Genomic DNA, 13800 nt, shown 5'->3' with positions numbered 1-13800 from the left:
ACCAAGATTAAGACTTGAATTGAGATAGTGTCACCAATCTGCTGTTCTGCTGTCTTGGTGATTGTAAGCCTTGTCATGAATACATAAGCTATAAGTAGTAGTTATTTATTTTTATATTTACAGTGCTATGTTTGCTTTCTAAGTAGTAGCAGAAATGTGTCTTATATTTTTGTTTTTAAAAATTGGCCAGATGTTAATTTCAAAACTGGAGAAAAACAAAGCAATGAAGTCTGAAGATAAAGCAGAAATAATGAAAACTTTAGAGGTTTTGACTAAAAATATTACCAAGTTGAAAGATGAGGTCAAAGCTGCTTCTCCTGGACGCTGTCTTCCAAAAAGTATAAAAACTAAGACTCAGGTATTTCAGTTTGTTTTGTTATTCATACTGCATGTGCGTGCAAAAAAAAATTAAAACACTGCATTAAGATTCATTCTTTAGTTAATATTCTTTGTTCAAACTTTGATCATATACTACCATTCTCCCCCTTCTCTATTAATTAATAAGTTAATAAATACAAATAAGCAAACTTGATTTTATCTTTTGAATCCTGTACATTGTAGCTAGAAAGTCAATAATTAGGAGAATAGTAATGGATAATCTTAAAAAAGTAGCTTGAGGACAAAACAATATATGTGCTTGAATGCTTGACAGGAGTTTAAGCTTTATTTTGTAAGTATTTGGTGGTATAAAATGTTAATGAACAGAAGTAATAATTTGAGTCACTGTACAGAATGAACTGATTGAATGGAGGGAGGAAATTCAAGTAGATTAACCGATTAGACATAAGAAATAGAGCAATTTAATTTCAGATGACAGTAAGTGATTTTTAAAAACCCATGGACTTACAAATACTTACACTTGGGGGGTGTGTGTGTAATCATGAGTTCATATTAATATTTCTGATTCTAATCTAACACCACAGAGTTCTTTGTTTCTTTCTCTTATACCTATTTCCCTGTTCCCATAATGACAACTTGTTCCCACTAACATCAATACAGTATACACTTTCACATTCAGATGGTTCCAGAATTGCTAAAACAATACCACTTCCATCAGCTAACTAAATATAAAATTCAGAATTTGTTTGCATTCTTTACAACCTCACAATATACTCCATTAAGAGTATAGAATCAAACTGTGGTATAGGATCACAGTTTTGTTTTTTTCCTTTTGTGTGGTTATGTTATTAATTTGATAAAGTTAGGTCTATTTCTATATTCAATTTTGGGTTCCCCTCCCCCTTATTCTTGTTGATTTAATTTTCCTGTATTTTTATTGTTAAAATTTATTTTATTTCATAATATATGAGGATCTTAGTATATCTTTAATATAGAAGAATTAATTTCCAGATGATACGAAGGTTATACAGCCCTAATTGAAGTTATTTCAAATAATCTTTAGCAATTGCTCAGTAATAACCATGAAGGAGGCTCCATTGACATAATTCTCTCCTGTTTCACTCTCAATTTAATTACCCTAATTTTATTTTCTCAATAAATAAATAATTAGCATGATTCAAAAGTTATACTATTAATATAAATAAAGGATTATATAGATGATCATTGCTGTTTGATCCCTGGCACTCTGTTCCCCACTCTTCCCTCCCTCTTGGTATGTGTGTGTATGTTTTCCTTCTTACGTGAAGGGGTACTGTATAGTCCTCATTTGCACCTTAGTTTTTGTTTTCCTTTTCACAGTTATTTCCTGAAAAATCTTCCGTGTCAGTCCATAGAAATCTCACTCTGGCTTCCATATGGAAAATGAATTGTAGGGAAATCAGTGTAAGTAGGAACAAGTTAGGAAGCCTGTTGCATTAGTGTAGAACAGAGGTGATTGATGGCTTGAATTAGGATGGTAGGACTGGAGATAGAGAACAAATGTATAGATTAAATAGGAATATGTAAAAAGCATTCCTTATAAAAAGTGTGTGTGTATGTGTGTATATATATCTAAATGCAGGATATTATTGTCACCTGAATTACTAAACACTGTTTTCTAGATGCAGAAAGAGTTGCTTGACACAGAACTGGATTTATATAAGAAGATGCAAGCTGGAGAAGAAGTCACTGAACTTAGGAGAAAGTACACAGAATTACAGCTGGAGGTATGTTTCATCATAACCACACAGTACACTGAAGACGAGCGGTTGTGGTCTTGAATGTTTATTTGGAAATATATTCTCATTCTGGTCAGCAGTCTTTGGCAGTCTCTGGAAAACATATTGGAAGTTGATATAAGAAAGAAGGAAGAGATTAGCAAATTTTTTTAGAACTAATAGAAAAATCTCTTCTAAGTATTTAATGAAAGGTGGCAGCTGGTGTCTTGACTTCTAGTATATTTTATTCATTTTCTGTTTTTGATTTTTTCCTGGAACCAAAATCTATTAAAGTCTTTTCAGTTGTTCTTATGGAGATGTTCTGTGCATATATAGACATGTTACATTGAGTTATTATAAGGATCAGAGTTTCTGTGGTAAAATTAACATCAATGAACATGCTTACTTAAGTTTTGCCTATAGATGGTGCTGTGGGTATTTATAAAAGAGAAAAAACTAGTTTCTTATAGTTTAGTTATATGATTATTTATATAAGAAAAAGCTAATAAAATTGATCTCTAATACATGATAATTTCTAAAGCAGAAAGGTGTTTAAAAATAAGAATTACATTTTGATGTAAAGGAACATTTATATCATTAGTGTAGTTGGTACTTGTCTGTATTTATCATTGTTGCCATAATTAAATTTTTTGTATCTTAGCTTATTGTTTCTGCTTAGTCTGAAAATAATGCTTTTTTTCTAAATTTGTTAGCAACTTGATTTTCTTTTTCCAACATCAGTTCACTTCAGTTCAGTTGCTCAGTTGTGTCTGACTCTTTTCGACCCCATCAACTGCAGCATGCCAGGCCTCCCTGTCCATCACCAACTCCTGGCGTCCACCCAAACCCATGTACATTGAGTCAGTGATGGCATCCAACCATCTCATCCTCTGTCATCCCCTTCTCCTCCTGCCCCAGTCCCTCCCAGCATCAGGGTCTCTTCCAATGAGTCAGCTCTTCGCATGAGGTGGCCAAAGTATTGGAGTTTCAGCTTCAACATCAGTCCTTCCAATGAACACCCAGGACTGATCTCTTTTAGGGTGGACTGGTTGGATCTCCTTGCTGTCCAAGAGACTCTCAGGAGTCTTCTCCAACACCACAGTTCAAAAGCATCAATTCTTCAGTGCTCAGCTTTCTTTATAGTCCAACTCTCACATCCCTACATGACCACTGGAAAAACCATAGCTTTGACTAGACGGACCTTTGTTGACAAAGTAATGTCTCTGCTTTTTAATATGCTGTCTAGGTTGGTCATAACTTTCCTCCCAAGGAGTAAGTGTCTTTTAATTTCATGGCTGTAATCACCATGTGCAGTGATTTTGGAGCCCCCCAAAATAAAGTCAGCCACTGTTTACACTGTTTCCCTAACTATTTGCCATGAAGTGATGGGACCGGATGCCATGATCTTAGTTTTCTGAATGTTGAGCTTTAAGCCAACTTTTTCACTCTGTTCTTTCAATTTCATCAAGAGGCTCTTTAGTTCTTCTTCACTTTCTGCATAGTACAAATCTAATTGAGTACTGGTATCCGGATATTAAAGAGTTTAACATTCAGCAGTCACTGTTCTTATCTCCAGACCCTGTATTGTCTGTCATAGGAAGCCATAGGTTGGAGTCCTAAACCTGCATATATTTTACTTCTCTGGAAAATTGATATGGTTGTCTGTGTGTCCTGCCTAAGATAACAAGTTTTGAAAATCATAGATTTCTTTCATGTTAATGTAGAAATTGTGTTTTTACCATTCTGGAGATTTCATACTTGTGTTTGGTGTGACTTTTTGGCCTATAATTTTAGTTAATAAATAACATTATTACTAATACTCTTTGTATCATTAGTTCATGTTTTTGTTCTTTATCATAGTATAGCTAAACACTGAATGACACCTTCTGTTTTTCATTTATAATGGCCGAACTTTAGTTTACAACTAATATTAGTATGTGCAGTAATGCAGTATTTGCCAGAGTGTATTCATTCACCACACCAGTACCGTATTTTGTTAATAGGTATTAGTGATAAAAGCTATTGAGGCCCAATAAGTTTGAACGAGATTATGATAAACATGTTTTTTGTTTATCGTTTTCTAGAGGCTTATAATTTGTGTATCTCCCAAAGTACATATTTAAATACTCAATAGTGCTCAAACTCACTTGTCCATGGACCCCCTTTTTAAGGAGCATTTTGAGACATTAAAGTTCCCAAGAGGATACTTTTGTATGTTCTGTGCTATTATTAACTTTAATTCTTGACCTTTGAAGTTTATTATTTGGATTTTAGATGATTACTTTAGCTAATATTGAAATTAACTGTCTTCGTATGAATAAAATATTTACACTTGCAGAGATTTTGGCAGTGGTGGCTGCTACTTGACAGTTCACTTGGATGTCTCACATCCTCGGACTCCACATTTTCAAAATTGTGCTAATTTTGTCCCTAAAGTCATCAACACAGTTGCTCAAACCAGAAATCTGGAAATCTTCATTGATTTCTCCCTTTTCTTTGGTATTCATATACATTTAATTACCAAGTATTATACATATTACTCTCCAATATATCTTAAATATGTTTATTTTACTTCTCTCTACCTCCATTTCCACCACTGTAGACCAAGCTTCTGTCTTCAGTTGTTGGGGATATTGTAGTAGCCTGACTGGTTTCCTTCCCATCTTCTCTTTTTCTCTTTATCAGAATAACATCTTAAAACACTAATTTGATTATATCACTTTACTTCTGACCTTTAGATGTTTTCATTGGTTTTTGTGACTCGGGATGAAATAAAAATCTTTACCTTTGTCCTTAAGTTGTTCGTGATCTGACTCTGCCTGTCTAGCCTCATCTCTCCATCCTGTGTGGTTCAGCCATACTGGATTTCACTCCTCCTTAGAAGTACCGCGTCCTTTCCCCCTGGTTCCTTTTTCATGCAGCGTCCCTCACCCCTCATCCTTGCCTTGCTGTGCTCATTCTTGTACCTTCTTTGACTTGTTGAAGAAATACTAAATTTCTGTGGTTTTCAGCTGCTATTGTAGTTGCTGGGAATAAAGTAGAGAATAGGACAAGGAAAAAATTCCTCATGGAACTTTTGTTCTAGTAGTTTATTTGTAGCAAACTGGGCTTTCCAGGTGGCGCTACTGGTAAAGAGTCATGGGTTCTCAGTCGTGGGTTGGGAAGATCCCCTGGAGTAGGAAATGGCAACCCGCTCCAATATTCTTGCCTGGGAATCCATGGACAGTGGAGGCTGGTGGACTACAGTCCATGGGATAACAAAGAGTCAGACACGACTGAGCATGAGCATGCATGCACGCGTGCACACACACACACACACACACACACACACACACACACACACACACCCCTTCATTGCAGATCTTTAATAATCTATTCATATGGGATAACAAAGAGTCAGACACGACTGAGCATGAGCATGCATGCACGCGTACACACACACACACACACACACACACACCCCTTCATTGCAGATCTTTAATAATCTATTCATATCTTTAAGTAGAGCATTTCCTCATTTTTGGAGTCACTTCTTATTAATATAATTAAATAACTTAGCTGCTTAATTTCTCTACCCTTTTAGGATTTGAGTTTCTTGAGGGTAAAGACTGGCCCACAGGAGGAGCTCATGAAACATTTGAGGAATGTAGAAATGGTGTGGTAATCATATAGAGTGATACAGTGGGGTATAAACTACTATACTACATTGGTTGTATAGTGGTGTTAGTGATCAAACTAGTGAATATGAAATAACCGTATCTACTGAAGTCAGCAGGCAAATAGAAACACTGTATTTGAAAGTCATTACTGGGGAAAAATGTACTTATTTTATATAAATATAGGTATTTTGTATCTCTATGTTAAACTAACTTCTGAAGTAATATTCAAAACTGCATTATTTGAAACTCAAAAATGGCTGGCCTTTTTGTGATACAGTTTGATATCTTGGAGAGTAAGGACTTAGTAGAAAAGGTGTATTTAATAATTTCAGAACATTGCTTAAATTAATGTTATTTTGTTTTCTAAATTCATTAGCTAAATTTGCTTTCACTTTAAAACTCTAGCTTGAATTATTAAATACTTCTGTAGGGCATTCTTTGAATATGATATTCAGTTGTATGACTGATGTCAGATTGTATGACTCATCTGAGTATAACACTTGGCTTGTGTTCGTAATGGTGATGTTTAACCTGTTTGTCTAATCTCTTCTAGGCTGCAAAGCGAGGGATTCTTTCATCTGGTCGTGGTAGAGGAGTTCATTCACGAGGTCGAGGTGCAGCTCATGGCCGAGGCAGGGGTCGAGGCCGAGGTCGAGGTGTGCCTGGTCATGCTGTGGTGGATCACCGTCCCAGGGCATTGGAGATTTCTGCATTTACAGAGAGTGATAGAGAAGATCTTCTTCCTCACTTTGCGGTACTTTCTTCTTGTCCACCGAAACAAATACTGATACATTGTTGGGGATAATGGATGTTAAAGGAGAAAATATGAAAATGAAATGAATAATTTAAACCCATTAATCTCACCAAAGTGTTTGATTAATCTATAATAATCTTTAATTATTTAAGAAGCAAATTGTAGGAGTTTTTTGTTTAATCATTGTCTGAAAGAAATGTTACTTTTCTTACACTTAGTAGGCCTTCAGATATTATGACAGGAATGATTTAAACTTATTGATTCAGAGAGGGAAGTCCTAGAGTTTAGTTTCATTTGATATTTACTTTTAGGAAAAATTGAGCATATTGCTTGGGCCATCCAGATTTTTTAAAAGTAAGGTGGAATTTTATTCATTAATACTGTATTCTTGATCTAGCTAACCTAGAAATGAAACAAGACAGAATTTTGGAATATGATCTCGACGTTGCCTTAGTTGATACCAGGGTATAATTAGAGTCAGTCTGATGGTAATAGAGTGATGTATGAGGAAGGAGAATAAGAGTCCAGTCCCTGCTAATCCATTATCTTATCTTACGTGGATATCCTGGAATCTGTTGGGCTCATGTGCAGAATGGAGATTATGTCTGCCTAAAGGCCTTTTTCACTTACATGTTGTGATTTTTAGTGATATCACAAAGGTTAGTTACTAAGCATCAGTCTTGCCTGCAGCATTAGAGTAATTGCTCTAGATAAAGTATATAAAGTAAATAACCAGTTCTTTACCCTCAAGGATTCTACATATAATGTTTTAACACTAACCAGTTAAAGAAAACTACAAACAATTTATGATCAAGTTAAATTTATTAAAAACTGTAACTGCTTCAGTAGCTTAGAGAACTTTTTTTTCACACAGGCATATGATGGTAAATGAGTAAAGTTTCATGAGGTAGAAAAACTGGAACTTGGGTCTTGAAGGATAGGTAAGCTTGTAGATAGGCACACAGGTAGTTGAACCTTTTGAATGTTCAGATTTAAATGTTTCATAGTTATATTCCAGGCTGTTAACTGTAGTTACAGATGTGAAACTATAGATTTTTAGGACATCAAGAGATATTGAAAGAAATGGTGTGTGTTTAAGAAATAACTAAGATGATTAATATTTAATGGTGATGGGTCTGGAATATCTTATGCTTTATAACTTTAAAGGGAGACAGAAAGGAATCAGAAAGTTTTGTAGCTTGGAGATACTATAGCCCAATACTTACCTACTATACACCCTGTTCTGTACCGTCCCAAGGGGAAGAAGATCCAGATAAACTTAAGTGTATTACATATAGTTATAGTTATATAGCTAATCAGGAAATTATTAAAGAATATGCTAAAATAATCCAGACAGACAAGGTGAGTTTAGGAACATGTTTTGGTAAGACTAAAACGGTCTTGGTTTTAGAAACATTGAAGTGAAAGAAAGTGAAAGTCGCTCAGTCATGTCGGACTCTTTGCGACCCCATGGACTGTACAGTCCATGGAATTCTCCAGACCAGAATACTGAAGTGGGTAGCCTTTCCCTTCTCCAAGGTATCTTCCCAACCCAGGGATAGAACCCAGGTCTCCCACATTGCATGCAGATTCTTTACTAGCTGAGCCACAAGGGAAGCCCCAGAATACTGGAATGGGTAGCCTATCCCTTCTCGAGGGAATCTTCCTGACCCAGGAATTGAACTAGGGTTTCCTGCATTACAGGTGGGTTCTTTACCAACTAAGCTATGAGGGAAGCTTAGAAAAGTTTAGAAATACTCAGAGCCTCTAAATGGATATTCAGTCTTGCATGAGTTTGGAGATTCAAATTCTACTCAGTTAGTAGTGGTCATGCACATTTAAAAATTGTCAGTTTTTAAATAAGATAGCTTCTCTATCTCAACCTGTGATTTCAATATGACAGGTATCAGAAAAAAACTATAGTACTAAACATTGTTACAAGTTGTGATTAATGAAATGCTTTCTTTAATTTATATGCTGGAACTAGTATAGTAATAAAACATTACATCTAAAACTTACAGAGCACTTATTTTGTGGCTGGTTTTATTCTGAATGCTTTATATAACTCACCATATTATGAGTTATTTTGACACCTCTCTGAGGTAGGTACTTTTATTGTGCTTATTGTAGAGATTGGGAAAATGAAACATGAAGAGATTAAGGAACTTGTTCAAGTATCCACAGCTAACACTAACAGAGCTGGGATCTGACTGATTCTGTGGTCCATTTTCTTTACTATGCCCTACAGAATTTTTCTTTGTGTAGTGTGTGCATTTAATGAGATTGTGGTTTTAATTTTATTTGAGGGTAAGAAAGAAGGACGATATTAGTAATGATATATAAGGGACTGAAGTTTTATGTGATAAAGGTGCTGTTTTCTGCTATTTGCAGAAAGATCTTCCTGTACATGGAAAAAATAAAATCCAGCACACCCAAAGCAAGCATAATTTGTTTAGCTTGTAAATGTCCTCAAAGAATGTGTTCTAGAGAAGTGTAGAGTGAGAGAAAACAGCAGTCAGATAAACTTCTGAATTGAAAGACCTGGATTCTCATCCTGGTAATTAACTTAGTTACTTTGGAAAAATTATGTAAATTCTCTGAATCTTCCTCCCCTGCCCCCCAGCTTTAAATTGGTAATAAAAAAAACTCAAATTTTCTGAGGATAATCATCTGCTTTAGAAAGGATTTAGCATTTTCTGGAGTTAGAATAATGAGCATAAAAGAAATGGCAATAAGGAAACTCAGTCTTTGACCAATGTTTCCATTATTTAAAGAACAGTTCAGTTGAAGGGATGGATATAGGTATACTCACAGCTGACTGACTTTGCTGTATAGTAGAAACTAATACAACATTGTAAAGCAACTATACTCCAATAAAAATTTAAAAAATAAAGAATAGTTCAGTCAAGTTTCTCTAATTCTAGAAAGTATAGAATTGTAGAATAATATTTGAAAATAAGACCACCCTTTATCTTATAATATCAAGTACTAAAATGAATTACTCATAGTTTTTTTCTTATCACCCTGAATTGTTATGTATTCTGGGTTATATTTGTTGGCATTTTAATATTTTAAAACCATTAGGATTTTGGATGTTTCAAAATATTTATTTGGAGGAAATACTTTTTTTTAATTTAAAGCAATATGGTGAAATTGAAGATTGTCAGATTGATGACTCTTCACTTCATGCAGTAATTACATTCAAGACACGAGCAGAAGCTGAAGCAGTAAGTATTACAAATAATCTAATTTATTGAAATTCAGATTTAAATGTTTTATAAATATTACAATTATGTTTTAATATAAGTGATTTTTTTTTTTTTACTTAATAACTATATTTTGACAAGACATAGGACATATGAAGTGGAATTCATGGCCACAAAGAATGTCCTAAAGCAGTTAGGCAGTTTTAGTATATAACATGGAATTGTTAGAATAGCTAGTCACCAAGTTGAATGTCAAGTTGTACTATCTTGAGACATCAGGCATTCTTCCATTCTTTTTAACACCAGTAGGGCCCCTTCACTTTCTCCCTTTCTCAGCTGGCCCAAAACAAGTCTTCTTTGGCAGAAGGAGTGGTGAAGCATAAGGTAGAAGGAGAACTAATAATTCTGATGGCTGCTTTTCTTGATCATCCCTCATCTGCTGCTTTATAGACTCAGTTGGCTGAACCCTACTGTGTCCCTAGCTCAGCACATCTTCATCTAGGCCTTTGTAGCTTTTTACCAAGACGTGGATATATAATGCTAGCCTTTAGAGTCCTTTCAGTCTAGTTGTCTTCAAATGTGTATCTTGAATTATCTTTCTAAAAAATGACCAGAAGTATTTGCAACCTTGTCTGTCTTCTGGATTTAAGAGGTTGAAAAAAGAAAAAATGAGTAGGAGGTGTAGGGGATTCATAGTAACGTTTTTAACCCTGTGTATTCTTTGTTCAGGATTGTAGAGAAATAGATGTACCCTTTTGATTTGGGAAAAGTGTATTAAGCATGCCAAACAGTTAACCTAATATGAATGGGGAATGGAAGAGTAGGATGGTTTTCAGAAGTTTTGAGATGATTGCAGTCTAAATAAGTTTTGAAAATCTTCTAAGTTGGTTTACCCTCGTCTAGTAAATAGCCCCTGGCAGTGCATTGCTGGGAATTTCCCTGGGAGGAGTTGTTCTTGGGGCATTGTAGTCTATAATATAAAGGCTGTGTATCTGAGAAGTCTCAAGGGAAGTGTTAACTGGGCCCTGGAATAATGTAGTTTCAGAGTTAGATTGGTGGGTAGTGGATGGTTTTATAGGAATTTCTCATCCTAGAGTTTTGTTAAGTTTTAAGAAATCTTTTTATTTAAAGGTCTTTTGTGAAAATAAAAGCTAATTTATAATTGATTAAAGTTTAAAACTTTCTTATAAGCTTATATGTATATATGTTATATTGAAAAAGAGTTTTGATCTAGTTTTCTCACAGAGGTATTGTAGAAGTGTAAGTTAAGAATGAGCTTCCTTTAAATGATGCCTTCAGTGACAATTTTCAAGGTAATGTTGAATAGGTAGCTTGAGTACCATCTTTTATGTTCTATTTATTTTCTGGAAAGAAGTCATGTTATTAAACAATGGTAGTTACATTCAGTTGGTTATAGTATTTACCAAATTTGTGAATGTAGTAACTACTTCAGTTCAGTTCAATAGCTCAGTTGTGTCCCCATGAACTGCAGCACGCCAGGCCTCCCTGTCCATCACCAACTCCCGGAGTCCACCCAAACCCACGTCCATCGAGTTGATGATGCCATCCAACCATCTCATCCTCTGTCGTCCCCTTCTCCTCCTGCCCTCAATCTTACCCAGCACCGGGGTCTTTTCCATTGTGCCAACTCTTCACATCAGGTGGCCAAAGTGTTGGAGTTTCAGCTTCAACATCAGTCCTTCCAATGAACACCCAGGACTGATCTCCTTTAGGATGGACTGGTTGGATCTGCTTGCAGTCCAAGGGACTCTCAGGAGTCTTCTCCAACACCACAGTTCAAAAGCATCAATTCTTCAGTGCTCAGCTTTCTTTATAGTCCAACTCTCACATCCATACATGACCACTGGAAAAGCCATAGCCTTGACTAGACAGACCTTTGTTGGCAAAATAATGTCTCTGCTTTTTAATATGCTGTCTAGGTTGGTCATAACTTTCCTCCCAAGGAGTAACTGTCTTTTAATTTCGTGGCTGCAATTACCATGTGCAGTGATTTTGGAGCCCAGAAAAATAAAGCCACCCACTGTTTCCCCATCTATCTGCCATGAAGTGATGGGACCGGATGCCATGATCTTAGTTTTCTGAATGTTGAGCTTTAAGCCAACTTTTTCACTCTCCTCTTTCACTTTCATCAAGAGGCTCTTTAGTTCCTCTTTACTTTCTGCCATAAGGGTGGTGTCATCTGCATATCTGAGGTTATTGATGTTTCTCCCTGGCAATGTGTATTGTTACTTCTCCCTGTTTATTCACATGACTGACGGGGGAAAAAAAAAACTTCTTGCCTCTTATGTAATTTTTGGATGTTTTGCTTTTAATAGGTAAGATCTATTGACATATACCATCCTTCTTGGGTTTTGCTTTTTCTCTCTCAGGTGTAAACTTTTTTAATATATATTTTTATACTGTGTATATATTTTCCAAGCAAATAGCAGTCAGTTTAAAGACCAGGGATTAATGTGTAAAGAGAAATTTTAACAATAATTATGTGAAGATTGAATGTGACAGAACAACTTTGGTTAACTTGGATCTGATGTGAGTTAGGTTGAGCAGTTTAAAAATTAGTGTGTTTGACATTGAGTTGCCAATATTTAATTTTTTCAAAGAAGAATGCTTAAAAAGTACAAAAAATTACCTGTCCCATCACTCAGTTCAGTTCAGTTCAGTTGCTCAGTCATGTCCGACTCTTTGCGACCCCATGGACTGCAGCACGCCAGGCCTCTCATCCACTATCATTATATATAATAAAGAAAAATTTAATACCAACATGTGGGTGGATAGACCTCAAGCCAAAGGATAGGCTTTCCCAGGAAAAGAAATTTGTCCACCTTTCTTAATGTTTATTTCCAAATACTTCATTGTTCATAATTTCTGAACCATTGTATTAGATGATTATGTGTCTATTTTCTTAAGTCAGTAGATGCATAATATTTCAAAGTGAAAGTACAAGGAATAAGATAATCAAAGGCATTCAGATATGACTGAAAAGTAAGAAATTTTCCTCAGAAAAGAGATTGAAGTATTTTAACTTTAGGTTAAGTTAACAATCATTTTAACTTTAGGATGAGATGGTTAAGGTTTGACTCTGGTTAATTAGATGATGAATCCTGTTGCTTTATTTTCTGTTCTTCAGTTTGTCTGTCACCACCCACAGTGTACTAAAGATGGATAAGTACCCAAAGAGGACAGAAAAAAAGTGACCTCTTCCCATGACTGGTTAGAAAGTTAGTTTTCCTACTCTGAATTGTTCCTGTACTTTTGTAAGCAACTAGTATCTGGTTTTAGAATAGGATAGTTAAGTTCCTGTTTTATAAGAGTCAATCCCAAAAATGAAACTCGACAGTCTCAAACTCAAAAGGGGTATGTAGCTTTTTATAGTAAAAGGAAAGAGACTCTTGTTCTACTGGTAGGTTTTGACACCCATGCCTCAACTCCCAGTATTTGTGAGGATCCAAAACTTATAAAGTATACTTAGAACATGGTGCCTGGAACATAATTCATCTTGCATGCATGCTACGTTGCTTCAGTCATATCTGACTCTTTGCAATCCTATGAACTGTAGCTGGCCAGGCTCCTCTGTCCATGGGATTCTCCAGAAAAGAATGTTGGAGTGGGTTGCCATTCCCTTCTCCAGGGATTCTTCCAGGCCTAGGGATTGAACCCATGTCTCTTGTATTGGCAGGTGGATTCTTTACCACTGTGGACTTCCGTTATAGCTCAGTTGGTAAAGAATCCGCCTGCAATGCGGAGGCGCCGGTTCGCTACCTGGGAAACCCAAACCATCTTAGTGTTAGCTATTATTAATATTTGTGTGTGTGTCTGTGTGTGAATGAGAATTGATTGTTAATTCAATGAAACTGAATAGTAACAAGATAGAAGAAGTGATTTCAAAACTCTAATTCTTTAGGCCTGAAGATAGAAGCACAAAATTGGATTCATAGAGGATAGTTCAATATCAAGTCAGAAATTGATGGGGCTAACTGAATAAATAGTAAATCTGTGGCAAGAACCAAGTGTATAAGTGGATTCAGTCAAGAGAAAGAAAATTGTGTTCTTTTTTTTTTTTTTCC

The 13800-nt window shown here is 35.6% G+C and overlaps 1 protein-coding gene across 18 annotated transcripts in view; it reads left to right on the top strand.

Moving 5' to 3' along the window:
* RBM26 (RNA binding motif protein 26) overlaps positions 1 to 13800 on the top strand; it is an 83749-nt gene that overhangs the window by 53540 nt on the left and 16409 nt on the right. For all 18 annotated transcript variants that reach the window (XM_061133311.1, XM_061133316.1, XM_061133309.1 and 15 more), the window contains 4 exons: positions 191 to 358; positions 2001 to 2105; positions 6309 to 6509; positions 9650 to 9736. In XM_061133311.1, the coding sequence (XP_060989294.1) occupies positions 191 to 358; positions 2001 to 2105; positions 6309 to 6509; positions 9650 to 9736 (561 nt within the window). The remainder of the gene's footprint in view (positions 1 to 190; positions 359 to 2000; positions 2106 to 6308; positions 6510 to 9649; positions 9737 to 13800) is intronic.

The sequence above is a fragment of the Dama dama genome, chromosome 30, assembly GCF_033118175.1.
Source record: "Dama dama isolate Ldn47 chromosome 30, ASM3311817v1, whole genome shotgun sequence".
In the NCBI taxonomy this organism is placed as follows: domain Eukaryota; kingdom Metazoa; phylum Chordata; class Mammalia; order Artiodactyla; family Cervidae; genus Dama; species Dama dama.
Note: the sequence above shows the minus strand (reverse complement) of the source record. Positions and strands in the feature narration are given on the sequence as shown.